Here is a 22818-nt window from a genome sequence, read left to right as displayed (position 1 = left end):
ATTGTACTTAGTTTCCCCTGCTGGTACAAAGAGCAACCTGTTATACTACAGGCCTGAAGATGCAACCGATAATCCATTACCAGAAAGTAAAACTTGGACTTATATGTCAGTTCATTTTTGGGGAGAAACTCCAATTGGAAATTGGACCTTGCAGATAAGTTCAACCCTCAATTCTGTGAGAGGTAAATCAAATTGTTTATATAAAAAACATAAATTTACGTATTCATTTTGTCAGAATTGTAGTATATGACGACACCGTAAAGTCATGGTACAATTGAAACATCAACACATAACATAACATTTAGTTTTTATTTGGTCCACATTAAATATTCACACAAATAAGTACGCTGAAAGTGAGAAATCTGGTTTTCAAGTTAGTTTGACACTGTTTAGTTTAAACAGTATTTTATTTAAAAAATTTATCTGGATTGAGCAACTAGCAATGTAAGCCCTCTCCATAACACTGTTGAGTATTATGTTGAGTAAGTATGTGCATAAAAGAAGAACGAAAGATACCAGAGGGACAGTCAAACTCATAAATCGAAAATAAACTGACAACGCCATGTCTAAAAATGAAAAAGACAAACAGACAAACAATAGTACACATGACACAACATAGAAAACTAAAGAATAAACAACACGAACCCCACCAAAAACTAGCTGGGATCTCAGGTGCTCCGGAAGGGTAAGCAGATCCTGCTCCACATGTGGCACCCGTCGTGTTCCTTATGTGATAACACATCCGGTAAATAGTCTAATTCGGTACGTCACATTCATGAAAGGGAAGGGTATTGTAGTTACGATGTAAGGAACATATCCGATATCATTTGTGAAACGGTTATTCCATAACGGTCAACCAACTCGTGATGGCGTTTGTAAAATTTACGAAGGGATGATTTTAACTTCACCATTTGGAACTCTTGGTTTAATAGCTTCCTTGTGAGCAACAACCCTCTATCAAGTTAGTTTGGCACTGTTTAGTTTAAGCAGTATTTGTATAGAGGAAATGATACAATTCTGTTTACACATGCTAACAAATCAACAATACAAAAATAAAAAAAACAGACAGCTACAGTCGATAAGTGGTCTTTATACTAGATGTGAAAAAGTGTTTATATCATATTGAAAGTCGTTAATCGCCCTTAGTGTAGATAAGTATAATACAACTGCTCGATTTTAAAGCTATTTTTGGCTTTTTTGGCGCGGTCGGCATTTATTAGAGGCGGTGATCGGAGTTCCATAGAGAGAACCAATGAGCTTCAGTCGGAAAACTGTCAATGTTATTAAAGTAAGAATGTGGTCAAAAATTAAATATGGGATCAATGGCACCTATCTCATTCGACACTCTCAATCACGTTGCTGACAGGCTATTGATATAGTAATATTACTACTTCGACCACCCGATTCATAAAATTTAAGACAGACCCACAAAACTATTAAATTACAAAATATCATAATAGCGAAGTCATGTTTTAAGTTGCATAGTAGTGAATAGATATTTTAAGGTAAAAATCAAAATAAACACAATTTTTCCATCAATATAATCTGATTTTTATGCTCCAATTTTTCATGAAATTTACTGTTCAAAAGAAGCATTACAGTGAACTATGGAGTGTATATATGTAGGACTCTAAAGTGCAACGGGGACGCTAAAGTACGATGGCCACGCTAAAGTATGATGGTCTGCGCTAAAGTACGATGCCTTCATACGCTAAAGTGCGATGGTACGCGAAAGTATAGAGTACAAAACGTAGTTGAACTATGACGTTAACAGTCCTTTATACAAACCATAAATGTACATGCCGGAAAATATATTTCATGAATTACATCTAATAAACCAAGCAGTCGGGAAGCAAGTGCCCATGACTTAATTGATTTAAATCTAACCGTGCTTTGTCGGCTGAAGCAAATGCGGTTTTTTTCCGGGTGTTGGAAGGAGGACTCGTATCTGCAGTTTACTGTATATATACAAAATAGTATATGCATATCCTGTATCTTGCTTTTATTGGAAGCGAACGGATACGTCAAATTATTTTAACGTTAATTGCAGTTTTGTAAATTACTACTTGCTACGAAAATGGAGAAAACTCGGACAATATCTTCTTTTTCTCGCATTTTAATTAAAGTTCATATAAATAAATGTTACACATTTCGAAAATGAACGAATTTGGTCTTTGCAATTCACAATAACGACTGTATGGGGAGGTGTTCTTTTAATTGGTAAATTGTGAGAATGTTAAGCTACACCAATGATCCGAATATTTAATACGCCCGAATTGTTAAAAACTCATTTCCAGGAAATATAGCATTTGGTCGGTCTTATAAATTTATAAACAATCATTTAAGACTCTGGTAAATCATAAAGCCTATCACATATTTATACTTTAGCTACTAGCTTTTGCAAAAGAACATGTTCTTTAACATCAATGTACATTCAAGTTTTAAGCCGTAAAATCGTACCATTTTGGTCCATCGTACCTTAGCGTGATACGCCATCGTCCTATAGCAAAAACAACCATAGCACTTTAGCGTAAGACACCATCGTACTTTAGCGTAGACCGTTGCACGCACTTTAGCGCGACCATCGCACTTTAGAGTACCATAGCACTTTAGAGTCCTACATATATTATCTATAACATTTGTCTGTATACTTAATTGCGAATAAGCTCTGTATATTTTTAGTAACATTAAACCGATGGTCTTTGAGGTTTTACGGTACTACAACAGATCCTTGGAACAGTAAGTGATATTTTTACAAGTAGAATCACAAAAATACTAAACTCCGAGGAAAATTCAAAACGGTCACTAATCAAATGGCAAAATCAAAGCTCAAACACATCAAACGAATGGATAACAACTGTCATATTCCTGACTTGGTACAGGCATTTTCTTATGTACAAAATGGTGGATTGAATATAGTTTTATAGTTAGCTAAACGTCTCACTTGTAAGATACCTTTCTATATAAAAATGAATCAATAACCATGTAGACATTAACATCATGTTTTGTTCAGAGTTGTAATACTATTGTGCTCATCGCACCGTTAGTTATGCATACAACTCGTCCATTCTCCGTTATATTTTCAAGTATATTTTCTTTCCAATCCAATTTAAACAAAACTTCACATTGTTAACTCCAACAATATCTGGATTAACTTTCATTCCGATTTATTAACGAGCATACATATTAAATGAAAATCGAGCAATATTAAAATATTAACACAAATGCTAAATATGATAATTATTGATTCATTTTACCTTGAAATCTATTTTAGATTTTTTATACTTCAATAAAAATCGTGTTCTTCATGTGCCAGTGGTTTGCCTTTTATTCTGAAAACTACAATAGATGGATAGAAAGCAACAACAGAAATCATGAGCATTTTGTCATTGCACAAGGTCATGTTTTTCACTGGCTGATAATGACGTCATAACTATAAATAAATTTGATTTTTGATGTGTACTGATAGATATTCTGATTTTAGATAAGGGATTTTGTGTATGAGTTGTTATGTACTTTGAACAAGTATTAATGTAGGGTTGTATACTAAATGAGACAAAATCGCTTTTATTCTTTTGAAAATCTTTACTTAAATAAACTAAGTGTATGTTCCTGATTATTTTAGCTGCTATCTACAGAATTGTTCTTGCAGTTGAGACATCAGCGTATCAATCATCAAACATACACAATCCATCATCCGACGAATTCAAAGATGTTAAAGCAGGAGTAAGTGAACTATAACAATACGTTTAAGTATCTTTCAATATTCATGATTGCTATGCAGATGACATTACAAGCTTGGAAGGGGGCGATGTATTTACGTGATGGACGATGAAAGAGGAAAAGAAAAGCTAAGGAAACAAAGTCACAGTATCAAGTCAATAGTAAATCAGTTGTATCAAGATAGGTATAATGAGTAAAGGATGTACTTAGTGTACTTAGGTCTTGTTTTGGAATTTTTGTCAGATGTTCGGATTTTTTCTTGCGATAAGATAAAATAGTATGCCCAAAAACACCTATTTATCTTTTCATATACAATTTCAATAGCTTAGAAAAGTTGATTTTCATATACCAACATTAAAGCAAATTCTAGGGACTATTCAACTTTGTAAGACCATTTACCAATCAATAGAATTTAATGTGAAATTTGTTTCTCGTGGTCAATCAAGTGTCCGTGCGGGCTATTGGTTACTGACATTTGATAATTGAAGTTTAGGTCTTCTACTTTCTCTTCTCCTTTCTTATATTTACAGCTTCAAAGGTTTTGGTCCACCAACACTGGAAGTTTTTATAGTCTAGCTATCAATAAATTAACAACAGCAGAGTAAGTTACCATATAACCTGTAATAAAGATATTTATCGCAATTATCACTTTTTATAAGGTTCTGTTTCATTTGAAATTACAGTAAAAGTCCTTTAATAAGTTTACTGTCAGTAAATTACAGAGAACCCTAGGTTCGGACTCCATACTGCCGTCTATCTATAGAAATGTTTGTCAGTCTTCAAGGATTTCCGTAGTTTTCTTTAAAAGATGGACGACAGATATCAGAGGTACAGTCAAACTCATAGATAGAAAATAACTGACAAAGCAATGGCTTAAAAAAAGGCAAACAGACAAATAATAGTACAGAAGACACAACATAGAAAATTAGAGACTAAGCAACACGAACACAACAAAAATAAGGTTTATCTCAGGTGTCCTGGAATAGTAAGCAGATCCTGCTCCACATGTAGCACCCGTCATGTTGTTCATGCTATAACAAATCCGGTAAAAAGTCTTATTCGGTAGGTCACATTCATGAAAGGGAAACGATTGTAGTTACGACGTAAGGAACATATCCGATATCATCTGTTAAACGGTTATTCAATAACGGTCAACCAACTCGTGAAGGTGTCCGTAAAATATTCGATTTATGAGTTTGGCTGTTCCTCTGGTATCATTCGTCCCTCTTATATATAATCAGATAATACTTTATTTTAATGGCAGATCCACGCGTATTGCGATCACTTGATTTTTACGAGGAAAGTCACGCTAAGGTCACTTGCATATACGGAAAACATGTCGGCGAATTGCTTCCTGGAAGCAAGCAATTAAAATAAAGTAGACTTTTTCAAAATGTGGACAAATGAAAGACTTTTCTTCAGAAAAAAGTATTTGTACATAAGTTTTATATCTCCTCTTATATTTAATGCGTTTCCCTCGGTTTTAGTTTGTTATCCCGATTTTGTTTTTTGTCCATGGATTTATGAGTTTTGAACAGCGGTATACTACTGTTGCCTTATTTATAATGAAAACTATCCATTCAGATATACAAATCTTATGCATCATTTTTTTTTTAATTTAAGGTTTCATATGACTTTAACATTGATAAAAATATGGCAACGGTAAATGTTATAGTTTTGATTTGGTATACTGTAAGATTTGTTGTATTTTAACTCCATTCGTCTTATATCACAAATATCTGAAGAATTTCGAGCTTTGTGCTCATCAAAATTTATATCAATACAATGTGACCGTCATTATCAATCAAACGTTATGTTCGCTATGCATTTAATCTGATAAACATTGTTTGCCCACTTGCATGTAATTAGTGTCAAATAATGTACCTTTATATAGACCTGAATGTGTTTTATAAGGTTTACATACCTTTGCATTTTCTATTTTCACTCTTAATCAGTTCGATTAATGTTGTTGTCAATATTATGGAATCCTATGCGACTGTTATACAAGTGAGAGGCTTAGTTAGCTATAAAAACAGGTTCAATTTACCATTATCGATATGAGGAAATGCCTGTATCAAGTCAGGAATATAACGAGTGTTTTCAAATCGTTTGATGTCTTAGAGTTTTTGATTTTGCCATTTGATAAAAGACATTCTGTTTGGAATATTTTTTGGAGTTTTTTTTTAATTTCAATTCTACATCATATATCACAATTAAGGTGATTTCTTGAAACTGAACATATCAAATTTATTTTTTGACTCTTTATCTTTTTAGAAACGGTTATATTATTGTGGACCAGAAAGTATACACAAACGAAAATAGTGTGGGATCATTGATAAAAGCTTGCTACGACTTAGTGAATAGTAAAGAATCGTTAAGATTTGGACGCATTTCATCTTTAAAAGTATCAGTTGTTAATATTACAAACTACGAAATACCTGACATTACAGGTAAACTTTCTAAGCTTGTTATGTACTAATGTACAATTTACACAAAATGTCTTACAACTTAGCTATGTTAGACAGCTATTGCTAAAAGCAACCTAAACATATGCCATTTTCCAGGAATATTATTTAAAGACATCAACATTTAAAAAAAAATATGAAACATGAAGAAATATGACACAAATCTAGTTCAAAAATACTTTAAACTGAATAACTGGTAGTTTGATGAGTGAAAACCATAATCCATAATCTGATAAAGACAATTGTTTTAACACATTCTTGGTTGTCTCCTGAGCGCAATCGCCGCCAATGCTTTTTGTTCTCAACCTCTACCGCTTGTGAGCTCGAACATGTGATTTCGATTTAGTATTTTTATAAATGAAAGTATTTTCATTTTCATCAACATTTAATTATTGTGGACATATCTTTTTGAAAGAAATTCAGCGTATTAATCTATACATGTAAAGGTCAAAATATAAACAATCTGTAGAATTATCGATCTTTTCAGTGGAAATAACAAACCTGACACAGACAAACGAACTGTGTTCCATCTACACTACATTATCACCATGCAGTTCTAAACTTAAATGTAAAGTTTTAGACGGCAAGCCATCATGTGTCTCCGTGTAAGTATATAGTTGTATTTTACTGAACACAATAAATTGTAGAACTGAATTAAGAATCTTTGATCTCTGATCAGCATGTCACCAAATGCCCTACTTCTATATAATTAATAAGAAATTGGCAAATTCAGGGAATATCCGGACTCAATACATATACAAAAGAAAACAAATGTTTATTGATATTCGTAGTCAAGTGTAATGGGAATTTTCCTTTAGTTTAATAGTGTGCAATACATGGATCACTTCCTTGTTATTGCAGTATTAGATGTGATTATTTAATGATAGATTATATAATTTATAGTTTAATATGTTACAGAATTTGTTTTATATTCTTGTCATTTTCAAAGTTAATTTTCATAATAATTAACTAATACTGTTGCACGTTGCTGAACACCCAGCTAACATCTTTTACAATGCAATCAAAAACCTTTATGTGCCTATCTTATGAAATTACTAATCACAATAATACATTTCTTATACGTGTCCACTTATTTGTATACAAATACCGGTAATCATTTCTTTCTGCAGGTCATCCTCTTCAACAGGTATGTATAAGTTCTACATTTATCTTAGTAGAGAATTCATTAGTTATTCAACCGTCATAAACAAGGTGTAAACAATGGAGAACAAATACCAAGGGATCAAACAAACATTCAACCAAAGACCGACAAACCGTGGACATAGATCAATACGACGATCGGACAAACATCAATAACGAATCAGTACATATGAAACAAAAGACTAAGCAGCATGAACCCCGATAAAACAAGGATAAAAAGAATAAAACGCACTTTCCGTTTCATATGAATAACCCGTCGTATTAGTTAAGAATATCTGGCTAGAACTCCTCTGTTAAAGGTGCATTAGACTGGGATCTAAATATCTAAGAGAAAACCACAAATAATCAACTTTTACACAGATCAAGTTTTAAAATTCTGCACATATATCTTATGGGCTATACGCGAAAAAAAATAACACTCTTTCCGAATGGATTAAGGCTGTGAGGTCGTTAATACAAAACCGAATTCAGAAACTTAATTGGATCTATCAATACCCACGCTACGTCAATTTTTAACGACCCAAATGTTGCAAAACACTTGCCCTACCTCCATGACAAATATGTTGTTGTCCCCGCAGATAAAGTCCCGAACAATATCGTTTGTGTGTATAAATAGCATTACATAAACTGCTTTATAAATGAATTAGGCATTGCCAATTCGCTTGGAAACTCTTATAAATACCCTAGCGACACTTACCAAAGAGGAAATGCTAGATAATCATAGGTCTGTTCTATATTCCTTTGGAATTTCAACCAAAGATGAAGAACTGGGTCTTCCATCCCTGTATTGGATACCTAAACTACGTAAGTCTCCTTATTGCTAGGTCTTCCAAGTGCTTCACAAAACCTCTTTCTAAATTATTAACATCTTTTTTATCAGGAATCAAAGCCGGGCTCCAAAGTTATTGTGAAACTGCCTTTCCTAGAGGTGACGTGAATCAGATGTGGATACTAAAGTAATCCAAAGATCTTTTAGAGTACATACAATCAAAGACTCTCTCATCTTGCAATAGTATTAAAACATTTGACTTCACTACACTTTACACAGGTATTGCCCATTCCAAACTAAAAGACAAAATGAAAGAGTTGGTAATACTTTGTTTCATTAAGAATGGCGAACGTAGATACAAGTATCTTGTCTTAGGGAGGGATAAATCCTACTTTGTAAAGAATCACTCTGATTCAAACCAAAAATTCTCTAAAACTGACATTATCAAGATGCTTGATTTCTTGATTGACAACATATTTGTTACGTTTGGAGGATGTGTTTTTCAGCAGACTGTCGGAATTTTAATGAGAACCAATTGCGCCCCTCTTCTGGCCGACTTGTTTCTTTATTATTATGAGGCTGACTTCATACAAGAACTTCTTAGGAAGAGAAATAAGAAGTTAGCAATATCCTTTAACGTTACGTTCCGCTATATAGGTAATGTTTTCTCGCTAGATAAAACAAAATTTGGTAACTATGTTGAACTAATCTACATGTATCCCATCGAACTGGAGATAAAGGATAATACAGATACAGCTAAGTCTGTCTCATATCTTGACTTACATCTACAAATTGACAATGAGGGTTGGTTGAAAACAAAACTTTATGACAAAAGATATCATGTCAGTTTCCCAATTATGAACTTTCAATTTCTATGTAGCAACATTCCAGTAGCCCAGCATACAGAGTATATATTTCCCAATTGATACGATATTTCCTATCATGATTTACTTGATAGAGGATTGCCACTAGCAAGGAAGCTATCAAACAAAGAGTTCCAAATGGTGAAGTTGAAATCATCCCTTCGTAAATTTTACGGAGGCCATCACGAGTTATGTAATAACCGTTTCACAGATGATATCGGATATTTTCATTATGTCGCAACTACGTTCAATACCCCTTTCCCTTTTCACGAATGTCACCTACCGAAAAAGACTATATACCGGAGTTGTAATAACATAAGCAACACGACGGGTGCAACATGTGGAGCAGGATCTGCTACCCTACCGGAGAATCTGAGATCACCTTAAGTTTTTCGTGGTGGGGTTCGTGTTGCTTAGTCTTTAGTTTTCTATGTTGTGTCTTCTGTACTATTATTTGTCTGTCTGTTTGTCCTTTTCTTTTTAGCAATGGCGTTGTCAGTTCAGTTTCTATCTATGAGTTTTACTCTCCCTCTGGTATTTTCCGTCCCTCTTTTATGTCTTGTTCAACATTTTCTAATGGTTTTTATGTACTTAAATATTATGGTAGCACCATATTTCAGTGTCAGGTTTTATTGCATGACATAATTAATTATTTCAGTTAATACAGGTGCTATTATTGGAGGGGTGCTCGGTGGTATCGCTACTACAATAGCATTAGCTGGAGCATTTTATCTACATTGGAAACAAAGACGGCAATAGTTAAACCAAGGTAAAAAAACTATTGATAGTGTATAGCTAGGGAACGAGCTCAATTACTGATATTATATTTCTAATAAGTCTTAAGAAAATTGATTGCACGTTTCTTAAAACAAAGGTACAGCTGTTTAATCATGTTTATAGTTTAGTCATATGAGAGTTTGTCATTATTAGCTACTTTTCAATCCATACGTTTAATGAAAAGTAAAATCACTAAAATAATGAACTCCGAGGAAAAGTGGAAAGTCCCTAATCAAATTGCAAAATCAAATGACAAAACGCATCAAACGAATGGACAACTGTCATATTCCTGACTTGGTACAGGCATTTTCTTTTGTAGAATAATGTAGATTGAACCTGGTTTTATAGCGCAAAACCTCTCACTTGTATGACAGTCGCATAATATTCAATTATATTGACAACGATGCGTGAAAAAACCATACATGATAGGTAAAATTGTCAAAATAGGAATACAACCAGCAAAACCGTGTCACAATCTCAATCAGATCAAAACAAACGAATAAATAACATAGATGGATAAAACGGGAAATATAAAATTAAACAACCGCATTCATTACTTCTTATACATGTATTTAAAATCAACCCAAATGACTGCATGGCGAGGTTCCGCGTGTTTGATGTTAGATTAATGTGATTATATTAGGACAAGTAAAACTCCATTTGCAGTTGTCAAATCTACAACTGACAGTGCCAATTCTTCTAACACAGTTGAATTACTCTTTTTCCCAAAACAATGCTTCTTAAATAAACAAAATCACATATTCCTATTATTAACGATGCGTTAGCAACCAGATTGCCAATGACTTCAATCGTCAACACTCGAACTGATGACATAATTCAGTGTTTGAAAGCAATGACTCAATACATAGCCTATGGCATTAACCTACACTTTCTATAGTCTGTACAATACCTTCTTCATATAGTAATTAACTAATTCTAATTCCCGAAAGCGAGAAATGAATTGTAAAAACATCCATTAAAAATGTGTCAATGATTGATATATTTTTTTTATAATTTTAAACAAGTTATCTTTTATTGTAGTTCAAAGAATATATAGTGAAAATGGAGAAACAAGATTATAATAGAAGATATTTACAATGTGATCTTTAATCTTAATCGAATCAATGATTTTCCCACATGTATCGATACTACACTGATAACATTTGGAGCATACAACATTTAATAACAATAATCCAAAATACATGTATAAGAAAATTTTGCGATCGATTTATGTTTTAGAAAAAAATGGAATATGTTAATACACAATGACGAATTTTTCGAAATAATATAATTTATGTTCTTGTCAAAAGCTGTGAGTCCTATAATTGAGTGTTGTTTTGAACATAAATCAGACTGTTGGTTTTCTTACTTGTATTGTTTGACATGTTGTTAAGTGTCGAGAGCTTTTTGTAGCTTGCTATGCGGTAAAGATGTGCTAATTATTGAAGACCTATAACGACCTATAATTATTAATATTCACGTCATTGTCACCACATCTTATATGTTATGTTCTAATTCATAACTTCAAGCGAACATAAATTATTTACAAAATAAACTCAACACCTTTGTATGGGATCAGCTCGCCTGACAGTGCAGCAAAGCTTCGAAAAATAAAGAAAGGGTAAAGAAAAAATAAAAGGAGAAATACATAATTAAATCCCAATATTATTTGTTACAGACAGTCTATCCTTCAAAGACTCTTTAACATAACCGTCTTTTGCCGTGTCACTTTTCCACCGACCATGCTTTTTGAACAATCTGTCCTCTACACCAGCCACTGCAGCAGCCGATGCCCCTCCTGAGCGGAGACTATGCAGTCCAAATTTTTTACTATCTAAGCCTATACTCTGTAAACTTGAAAGTAGTATTTCCCGAGCTCTCGTGTATGACAACGGACCTGTACTTCTAAGTTTATAAGAATTATCAGACTTACAAAAATTAACGGATCTAAAAATAAATTCATCAGAATTTGATGTAATACTAGCTAATTTGAGATATCGTTCTAGCATACAGACAGGACAAGTTACAAGATTAGTTCTAGAAATAACCACATCCCTCCCGTCTCTGTAAATATCAGTTTTACTCTTCGCCAAATATAAATTTGCATGTGTAGAATAAATCTTTATATCGATACCTCTCAAATTAACTAGTTCTGAAAACCTTAAAAAACCTGCATAGCTTAATAAACACATACAAACAGTTCTTAAGTCTTTAAGATTACTATTAAGATGACCATAAGTATGAACAATCTTTCGCAAAATGTCTGGTGTAATAGGATCTTTCTTAGTGATAAAATGTCCCAATTTTCTCTGTGCTCCTTCGTTTACAAACGTTACTAATTCAGATGTACAAGGATTATTAAATCCAGCCAGTTAATGTGCCCAGCTAATGGCGTATATTACTTCATTTATCTTGCTTGCCGATTTTGCATTCTGTGAAATGTGAATCAAATATAAAGAAACTGTATAATCAGATGAAGGTAATGGAGTAATATTATGTATTTTAGTCCACTTACAGTAGGCCTTTAAGGTTTCTGGTACTTTTTACGAGTGTTCAGAGAACGTGAGCTCAAGCAAGTGGCCAAATTGTTTACAGGCATGGCACATATCGTGCTGGGACGGCTCACGCCGCCCGCTGCCAGCTCGAAAATGAGATGAGTACCGAACTTGTGAATTATGATTTGTATTTGATATTTTTGATTTGTAAATACATACTTACCTAATACTTCGATTATTCGTAGCATATATTGATATATTTGAAGCTCTTACCTGAAATCCTATTGTCGCAGGAAATGAAAGGAACTTTTTTACCTATATTAATACCTTTAAAGCACTTTTCTTGATCTACTTTCATCACGAACGCTTAAGGCACAAGAATAACAATTTGTCTTTAAAAAAAAACTAACGTCAATTAAGGATACATATTTTTCCAAAGTATGAATATTTATTCAATTTTTAAGCATCTTTCTCCGACAATCATTTTCACTAAGTAAACGTGAATTTAGTCTTACCGGCCTTTTTCTTTGTTTTTTTACAATGTGTGAATTGAGTATTGCATACTTTGAACGACAAAATTGTTTTACATCTCTACCTGTTTGACGTTTACATTCTTACGTAGAACACGCGATTCTACGCAAGAGTTAAAATACAAAAACAAGTAAACAATGCATGAGGTTGTTAAATGTTATATATGCCTTTTTTGTGCTTCTCTGTTTCATATTTGTTTGTTTTTGTTGTGATAAACATTCTGACACGGTGTTGACTGCTGTACCCTTAATATGACAATTTTACCTATTATGTCCGCTTGGTTTTTTTTTCACGTATCGTTGCCAATGTAATGGAATTTGATGCGACTGTCATACAAGTGTGAGATTTAGCGCTATAAAACAAGGTTTAATCACCCATTTTATGCATAAGAAAATGCAGTAGCAAGTCAGGAATATGACAGTTATTATCCATTCGTTTGATGTGTTTGTGCTTTTGATTTTGCCATTTTCCTCGGAGTTCAGTATTTTTATGAAATTACTTTTTACCATGTTTACACAGAAATGAAAGAAAATATTTAGTCCTGCGCTATCCTCGATATACAGTTACCATTTTAATGCATTATACTGCAATCAGCTATTTTACTATACAGATAAAGCTATACGTATAAACGTTAGCTTTATACGTCAATGACCTCAACTCACCTATAAGACACCGCCTACTTACAACGTCACGTCACAACCATGACAACGTGTAGTAACAATGGTCAAACTTTTATGAATTTAAACCTGTTATGTCTTCAAATTGGTAATTTATATACCATGTTTATCAAATGTTATTAATTAAATTCATTTTCCCTTTCTAATTCCTTAAATTGTCAATGCTTACCGCCTAGACTACGCTCATAGGGAAATACCCCAAAATGGTACCCCAAGGGGGATATTCCAAACACTTTTTTTTAATAATATTTGTTTCATATTTTTATTATTTTTTTATTTTTTATCGATTTCAGTATAAAAACAATATACGTATAGTGTCTTGAAATATGAAATTTATTTGTATTCGGCACGAAACGGGAAAATGCTCGGTAGAACCTCGCATTTTCCCGTTTCTAAGCCTCATACAAATAAATTTCATATTTCAAGACAATATACGTATATTGTCTAATTATATATATATGCAAGAGTGAATAAGATGTGCCAAAGAGCCGAACTAGAACAATCACAGAATTATGTAGCATTTTTACTGTTTTTTTCTCTTTTTTATGAGGCTTGTTAACTAATAAAAGGCAGGTATAAATTATTTTCTTACCTGAGAAACCGAAATATTGATGTACTAAATCAAAAGAGATTTATCTTTTGAATGTTTGCACATTACGTAATACTTCTAACATTTTCATTCCTTAATATTTATTTAAAGAAGTTTCGTTCTTCATTTTATTGCTTACAAAATAAACTTTTCTGACACTTTATCATTTAAGAAAGCGAAAAATGATTCGTGTAAATTTTGGTTATTGTTTTTGTAAGTAATCTGTGACATTTGTCCGTAGAACCATATTTCATATCTGCTCCCAATCTGATTAACTAATCATTTTATATCAGTCAAGAGATAAAATTGATCCTTGTCCTAAGGCTAACCTGCATAATGTATTTTGTTCTACTTGTTTTTCATTACTGATTTTATACATTACAGAAATAGTTTTTGACGAAAACATTTTTGCACCTGTCCTAAGTCAGGAATCTGATGTACAGTAGTTGTCGTTTGTTTATGTAATATATACGTGTTTCTCGTTTCTCGTTTTGTTTATATAGATTAGACCGTTGGGTTTCCCGTTTGAATGGTTTTACACTAGTAATTTTGGGGCCCTTTATAGCTTGTTGTTCGGTGTGAGCTAAGGCTCCGTGTTGAAGGCCGTACTTTAACCTATAATGGTTTACTTTTTAAATTGTTATTTGTATGGAGAGTTGTCTCATTGGCACTCACACCACATCTTCCTATATCTATTTCCATCATCTGATTGAGATCTATTGCATAACGTCCTTGTCTTTTATAAAGAAACATCTTTATCAAACAGCATATAAGTAAAATGTTTCAACAAATTGAAACATTGGTCAACGATTATTGGTATGCGAAGTATAGAACATGATAAAGCTGTTTTTCTGTAGATAATGCATAGTTTTAGGTTTCTCTTGTATAAACTCGGAAGGGTGTCACGATTGCTCAAATGTGTGGGCAAACCGGACACCAAAATACGCATTATAACTTATATACTCACGTCAAACAGATTCAATTGATAAGTACTCTATTTTTATATCTGCATGATTATCTAATATCTCTAAAAACCAAGTATTTTATTTCAAATAAAGACAACAGTTGTATACCCCTGTTCAAAAGTTATTCATTGATTTTGATAAAAAAAAAAGTCCGTGTTACAAACTAAAACTGAGAGAAACACATCAACCATAAGAGGAAAACAACGCCACAACTGATCACTTAAGTGCAACAAAAACAAACGACAATGCAACACACATAGAAACGACTTATTAGATAACTACTAAAAAGAAATTAAGCGCCAAAAAGAATGTTATCACAGGCGGGACACCTTTGATATTATCTACTATGACTATATACATTTATTAGATTTAAGTATGTACTATAACTTGATTTATTTCACTTGACTGGGCGTAGTTTAACCGGTTTGCTTATCATAGACCAGTCCATTTAAGATAGGAGTTTTAGGATAAACTCGTCAATGAAGTGCCCAGTAATGGTCATTGATCCGGTAAAAATATGTAAACACTATACGTGTATTCGCTAATTAAACAGTGAGACACTACCGTTGATTTTATTGTAAAACGGAGTTTGATAAAATGTAATAATTGCAGTTTGGAAATTGTGGTTATGAAAGCATAATACCTGTCACGACAGAAGTTGCAAATATGCATACGTTGTAATTCTACACCGTTTTTTCTTGCTTTTATTCCGAATGTTTTTTTTTGTTATGGTTGTGGGGGTGGGAGGCAATAGAATAATTTGCAAAGGGTACTTCAACTTTTTTGATTTCCTTTATTGAACAGCAATAAGAATTGTCCTTAAAGATTTTACTTTATGTATAATTATTAAATGTAACAAATATTAATATAAATCTCACATTTAGATATTTGATTAGTCGTAATGCTACAATAGCCGATATTTAAAAATACTTTTATTTCAATTGACTCTATTCGTTCCATATCATTCACTCATTCTTTAGTGAATCCGTTTAGTGACACCGATAGGTGATTAGAAATCAATAATAATTTTAACGGCAATCATCCTTATCACACACATTTTTAAATATACTACCCTTATACAAATTAAAAAGTAAGCTCCGCCCTGTCAGTTTAAATTACATTTCTAATAACACATATTGCTTGTCAAACGTATTAAGAAAACATTGATCATTTGACATGTTTGAAAGACATCTGTTCAAAACTAGGTAAGTTTGTCTTTCTTTACCTAGGCTTTCTAGAAGGAAGAATAATAATTTTACTTAAATACTCAATTCGATCTGTTGTAGAGCATATGACAATTGTTTCCATTAGTTCCGTTCGTTTATATAGGACATCGATTGATTTGGCCAAGTTTTATGACTTCCCCTATTCAATCATTTACCTTTACTGGTTAATCCATTTTTGGTAATGTCCCTTTGGTGTATCATAGTACTTCTACAATTCGTAATTGTGTCATTGTGCTATATATTTTTGTATCCGTGTCTTTCAATTTTGCTTATATGCTTTGTAAATATGCCACTTGTTATTTGTTGTTGACATTTTTTTCCTTTTATATTGATTATGATTATAACTCAATGTTGACTGCTGTAACCCTATTTTTGACATTAGTACCTATTATGTGTGTTTGTTTTAATCACACATTGGTGTCAATACAACGGAATTCTATACGACTGTCATACAAGTGAGAGGTTTAGCTAGCTATAAAACTAGGTTTAATGAAACCAGTCTTTGCATAAGGAAATGCCTGTTCCAAGTCATGAGTATAATAGATGTTTTCCATTCGTTTCATGGGAATGTGCATTTTACTATTTGATAATTATATTTCCGTTTTGAATTTTCAAGATTTTTTGTAATTTTACTTTTTATCATTGAGTTCGGTATTTTCATTAACAGCTTAGTCATTTTGCTCTAGGTATCGCGATGTTTGCAATTATTTTTACTAATTCATATATTTTACCTAATTTCGTAAATGAATAAATCCAGTGGACATACAATATGTTCTGTATTAAATTAAAATCTAAGAAATATGGTGCGATTGTCAAGGCGACAGCTGTCAACAATTGAAAGGTTTTTTTTTTATCAACAGCAGTTCACCGTTGAGCCCACCACAATTACCATAACGAAACTATGCAGTCAGCTATATCATAAAGTATAAATTTCATTCACTATTTGAGCCTTGAATAACAAAATATGACAGAATGTAGAAGAAATACTGCCTGATTTTATGAATGAGCAATAAAAGAAAAATAATTATAAAGACAGCAACCAAAAAGACAAATCACACCAAAAACAAAAGAAAAGTAGTGTAATTAACCACTGGTCAAAATGCGACACCAACGTGTACTACACAGTATTCTTTTATGTCTAGGTCATGCACATATAAAATATGACCAATTTGAAAGAGAGTTAAGATAATCCGAGAGGCAATTTAGAACTATAAGTCAAAAACACAGACAATATCACCGCAAAAAGACGAATAGACAAACACTAGTCAACAAAACATTCTACATGGGAAAAAAATAGAGTGAGAAACATGAACCCATTTGAAAGTAGGTGCTTTACGGAAGGGTAACAGTTGGACACTTGCATTTTAACTATTTTCAAAGTAATATTTCGGAGAGTAGATGGGACATTAAAAAAAGGGTACAGAATTGTGACTACAACTACAACAAACCATCTGTAGTCATCTGAAATTCAAATACAGGTGAAAACGGCTTCTCTTAACTTTTGTTTCTCGTATTGATTGGGTTTAAACTTACCCTGACTATAATTTCGAGATGAAAATTTAGTTCCGGTACACATTTTTTCTACAGCAACAAACAATAAATTCGGGTAAAGAGTAGCATACTAGTAGTATATTCTCACAGGAATGTCAATTATCTGTACAAAAAAACCCACGTTATTCACCAAACAAATGTGTTGTCAATAATGAAAATCAAACATAAATCATCCAGTTCATTTGGTAGATTTGAATTTTTAATATTACTATTACTGTTAAGTCTGTTTTTTTGTGATATACATTTGACGTGACTCTGTACTTATGTATCCCGTCATACTTTGAACCACACTATTTTTTTTTTATATATTATTATTATTTTTACTGTTAAGTATTTTTTTTTGGTTATATATCTATTTTACGTGATTGTATTTATGTATCCCGTCATACTTTGAACGACAAAATTATTTTATGTCTACTTGTGCGAATTTCAAACGCGCAATTTTACACCAGTACTTAAAACCTTCCATCCTTTATGCGTGCATTTTACATAGATAAATAAAATCGTATAATATAAGCAAAACGAGGATGTTAAATTTGATGTATGCCTTTTTGTGCTTCTTCGTTACATTAATTTTGTTGTTTTTATAGTGATTAAGATGATAAAACAATGTTGACTGCTGTACCCCTATTTTTGACATTTTTACCCTTTTTGAACTTTTGATTTTGCCATTTGATTGGGGACTTTCCTTTTTGAATTTTCCTTGGAGTTCAGTATTTTTGTGATTTTACTTTGCATCAACAAAATTTACACGATATGTTTGGTTTGCAGTTTGATCAGAAGATACACCCACAAAGCTAGATAATACAATTAATTATCTAATTACTACTACAATTAAATATTAATTAGTATTATGATTTTCAGTGTTATTAATATTAGTAAGATAAGTCATACAAATCCAATCTGGAATTTCATCCAAATTCTTTCTTAATTTTCGGAACACGTTTTAGAAATTTGTATGTGACGTCACTTTGGGCGTTGCATTGACTATGGCTAACAGGGCTGTGATTTTGTAATGTATTCGTTTTTATTATATAGAGCTTGTCACCACTTCAGTTTATCTATCATATAGTTATTTTATAAAATTTACTGTTTGCAAAACTATGTATTATTCTTGATAATAATGATGTTTTTGTCCCAGTCGGATAGCCCTGGTCTCACAATTTTTTGAACTTTTGGTCCTCGGCGATCTTCAACTTTGTGGTTGTTGTGGCTTTCAAACGTTTTACATCTGAGCATAGTTTTGTGTGGACGTAGCGCGCGTCTGGCGTATACAAATATTTTTTAACATGTTAGCTTTTGATGGCTATTATTCGTTTGTTTCTCTGTCCTATATTTTCTCCCATTTATCTGTTTATTTATTGTAACCCTGTCGTTTAATGTTGTCATTTTGATGTTATAATTAATACTGCCATTAAAGCCGGAGGTTTGGCATGTAGTATAGTTAGTTTCTGTGTGTGTTACATTTCGGTGTTGTGTCGCTGTTGTGTCGTAGTTCTCTTATATTTGATAGGTTTCCCTCAGTTTTAGTTTGTAACCCGGATTTGTTTTTTCTCCATCGATTTATGAATTTTGAATAGCGGTATACTACTGTCGCTTTTATGGATCTCACACTCATCTAAGCCTCGAAACACAGGAAATTGATACTGAACACAAATGTTGACAAACATTAAAGTTTAAGAATACATTGATCTTTAAACTTATGTTGATCTGTATTATTACAGAAAAAGCAAGCCAAGTTTGCAGTAACTTACTTTGCAATCTACTAGGACCAAGCATTCGTCAAATTCGATTGATATTTAACGGTTTACGTACAATAGGACAGACTTTTCCTTCAAATCATATACTAATCATTTAAATTTTTCTTTTTACTCACTTCCTGTTAGGCGTTTTATTCACACATGAATATGTACGAGAGTGACAACTTTAGATATTCCATACCAGATTTCATAGAAAGATATCAAATGCGACTTCCTATGATGGCAGTGGTAATCAAAGGTTTCTGTGGAGAAACAAAAGATGATACTGTCAGCACTGGGCAGGTAATATAACTGTCAGCACCGTTGAGGTAATATAACTGTCAGCACCGGTGAGGTAATATAACTGTCAGCACCGTTGAGGTAATATAACTGTCAGCACCGGTGAGGTAATATAACTGTCAGCACAAGTCAGGTAAAATAACTGTCAGCACTGGTCAGGTAATATAACTGTCAGCACAAGTCAGGTAATATAACTGTCAGCACCGTTGAGGTAATATAACTGTCAGCACTGGGCAGGTAATATAACTGTCAACACTGGTCAGGTAATATAACTGTCAGCACTGGTCAAGTAATATAACTGTCAGCACCGGTGAGGTAATATAACTGCCAGCACAAGTCAGGTAAAATAACTGTCAGCACTGGGCAGGTAATATAACTGTCAACACTGGTCAGGTAATACAACTGTCAGCACCGGTCAGGTAATATAACTGCCAGCACAAGTCAGGTAATACAACTGTCAGCACCGGTCAGGTAATATAACTGTCAGCACCGGTGAGGTAATATAACTGTCAGCACCAGTGAGGTAATATAACTGTCAGCACTGGGCAGGTAATATAACTGCCAGCACAAGTCAGGTAAAATAACTGTCAGCACCGGTCAGGTAATATAACTGTCAGCACCGGTGAGGTAATACAACTGTCAGCACCGTTGAGGTAATATAACTGCCAGCACAAGTCAGGTAAAATAACTGCCAGCACTGGGCAGGTAATATAACTGTCAGCACCGTTGAGGTAATATAACTGCCAGCACAAGTCAGGTAAAATAACTGTCAGCACTGGGCAGGTAATATAACTGTCAACACTGGTCAGGTAATACAACTGTCAGCACTGGTGAGGTAATATAACTGACAGCAAAAGCTAGGTAAAATAACTGCCAGCACTGGTCAGGTAATATAACTGTCAGCACCGTTGAGGTAATATAACTGCCAGCACAAGTCAGGTAAAATAACTGTCAGCACTGGTCAGGTAATATAACTGTCAGCACCGTTGAGGTAATATAACTGCCAGCACAAGTCAGGTAAAATAACTGTCAGCACTGGGCAGGTAATATAACTGTCAACACTGGTCAGGTAATATAACTGTCAGCACCGTTGAGGTAATATAACTGCCAGCACAAGTCAGGTAAAATAACTGTCAGCACTGGGCAGGTAATATCACTGTTAACACTGGTCAGGTAATACAACTGTCAGCACCGGTCAGGTAATATAACACTCAGTACCGGTCTTGTAATATAACACTGTCAGTGCCGGTCAGGTAATATAACACTGTCTGCACCGGTCAAGTAATATAAATGTCAGCACCAGTCAGGTGATATAACTGTCAGCACCGGTCAAGTAGTATAACTTTATTTTTTCAAACGTTTAGCTGGGCTGAAAAAATTAGGTAAAACTTTAAAATCAATTATATAGATTTGTGATAGGGAACTTGAGTGTAAGCCTAACTATTTGAAACAAAAGATAATCAATTCGGGTTTGTAACAGTATACATTCAACAGGAATTTCCTTTATCCTTTGTGGCTGAGGCTGGTATGTTTTGATATACTAATTTAATTATACGGCCGAAGGCCTCGCAAAGTGCATTTATATCTGTCATTGATTGTCACGACTTATCAAATATACTTTCTTATAGACTTAGATTCTCCAGATACTTCTCTGTAAAATTCTAGTTCCTAGCAACTTTTGAACTCCATATACTTGCTTTTTTAGTAACGATGAACATTTTTAACCCCGCCGCATATTTGCGCCTGTCTCAAGTCAGGAGCCTCTGGCTCTAATCTTGGATTATTTTTAAATTTAGTTTCTTGTGTACAATTTGGAGCAGTGATGGGGTAATCGTAATCTGTAATCGTAATCGATTGTAATTGATTACATTTTTTTCCGTTAATCGACAGTAATCTGTAATCGGAGACATTTTTGATTACAAGTAATCTTAATTTAATCGATTACAGCAAAAGTTGTGATGTAATCATAGATTACTTTTCGATTACATTTCAATTACTTTAGTAAAATAATTTAATGAAATATAAACTAGTATAAACATGATAAATGAAAGTGTGTATTTATTCATCACTTTAAAGTACAGATAAAACAGAATGCATTAATATGACTTAATAGTTTATCAACTGCTTTATATCTATCTATTGTCTCAAGCTGCATTATGACCAACCAGATCCCCTTCCAAATTTTACTTTGTATCTAGCTTTTGAAAAATAATTCAAGACCTTTTATATTAAAATACGAGAATAGATTTGAAATAAGAAAAAGATAATAAATTACATTTGTCAGTAATCGTGCCCATCCCCGATTTGGAGTTTAGTATGGCGTTCATTATCACTAAACTAGTATATATATTTGTTAAGGGGCCAGCTGAAGGACGCCTCTTGGTGCGGGAATTTCTCGCTGCATTGAAGACCTATTGGTGACCTTCTGTTGTTGTCTGCTCTATGGTCGGGTTGTTGTCTCTTTGGCACATTCCCCATGTCCATTCTCAATTTTGCTTACACATTATGATTACTCACTCTGTTACACGATATCATATGTTATACGGGCTTCAAAGAGGATATAGACACATATATCCTGTTAGTGTTTTATACTTGCTGAGGTCATGTTACTAGTGAAGCCAGAATAACAGTTAGATAATACGTGAGTGTCCTAATTTCAACATTGATTACCTTTTTGATTTTTCATTTTTGTTCACGGGATATATGGGTCTCATATACCCTGTAAACCACGAAACTACTGACTTTGACCTGGGACAGGCATATAAAGCCTGAAAGTAAGTAAATATGTTTGTAAACGCATGTACTAAAATCTCCTCTTTGACTGTACTGGGTTTTAAAAAAGAACATAACACAAAAAGTAAAATCGGTTGAAAAACAGACCAACAGCAGTTTACAAAATACTACATCAAAAACCAAAGACTGAGCAACACGAACCGACCAAAATCTAGGGGTGCTCTGAAGACACGTACTAATGTCACCTTAACACT

General features: G+C 33.3%; 2 protein-coding genes across 2 annotated transcripts; one reads left to right on the top strand and one right to left on the bottom strand.

The window, feature by feature from the left end:
- Window positions 1–71: 71 nt before the first annotated feature.
- On the top strand, window positions 72–11122 carry LOC143054909 (uncharacterized). Its single transcript, XM_076228010.1, has 9 exons — window positions 72–182; window positions 2683–2739; window positions 3626–3726; window positions 4254–4324; window positions 5998–6173; window positions 6676–6793; window positions 7319–7335; window positions 9640–9750; window positions 10800–11122. Exons 1-8 carry the CDS (start codon window positions 104–106, stop codon window positions 9738–9740), a joined length of 720 nt encoding a protein of 239 aa, XP_076084125.1. The 5' UTR covers window positions 72–103; the 3' UTR covers window positions 9741–9750; window positions 10800–11122.
- A 288-nt stretch (window positions 11123–11410) lies between these two features.
- Window positions 11411–12070, bottom strand: LOC143054910 (uncharacterized). Its single transcript, XM_076228012.1, has one exon. It carries the CDS (start codon window positions 11948–11950, stop codon window positions 11411–11413), a length of 540 nt encoding a protein of 179 aa, XP_076084127.1. The 5' UTR covers window positions 11951–12070.
- Between the last annotated feature and the right edge of the window lie 10748 nt (window positions 12071–22818).

This window comes from Mytilus galloprovincialis, chromosome 12 (genome assembly GCF_965363235.1).
Source record: "Mytilus galloprovincialis chromosome 12, xbMytGall1.hap1.1, whole genome shotgun sequence".
Classification (NCBI taxonomy): Eukaryota; Metazoa; Mollusca; class Bivalvia; order Mytilida; family Mytilidae; genus Mytilus; species Mytilus galloprovincialis.
Note: the sequence above shows the minus strand (reverse complement) of the source record. Positions and strands in the feature narration are given on the sequence as shown.

What these genes read in the sequence shown, in the direction of transcription:
- LOC143054909 (XM_076228010.1), top strand. Translation starts at nt 104, where the DNA reads ATGTCAGTTCATTTTTGGGGAGAAACTCCAATTGGAAATTGGACCTTG. An exon ending in AACCCTCAATTCTGTGAGAG is followed by an intron (nt 183 to 2,682) that starts GTAAATCAAATT and finishes GTATATTTTTAG; the next exon opens with TAACATTAAACCGATGGTCT. An exon ending in TCAAAGATGTTAAAGCAGGA is followed by an intron (nt 3,727 to 4,253) that starts GTAAGTGAACTA and finishes TTATATTTACAG; the next exon opens with CTTCAAAGGTTTTGGTCCAC.
- LOC143054910 (XM_076228012.1), bottom strand. Translation starts at nt 11,950, where the DNA reads ATGTGTTTATTAAGCTATGCAGGTTTTTTAAGGTTTTCAGAACTAGTT.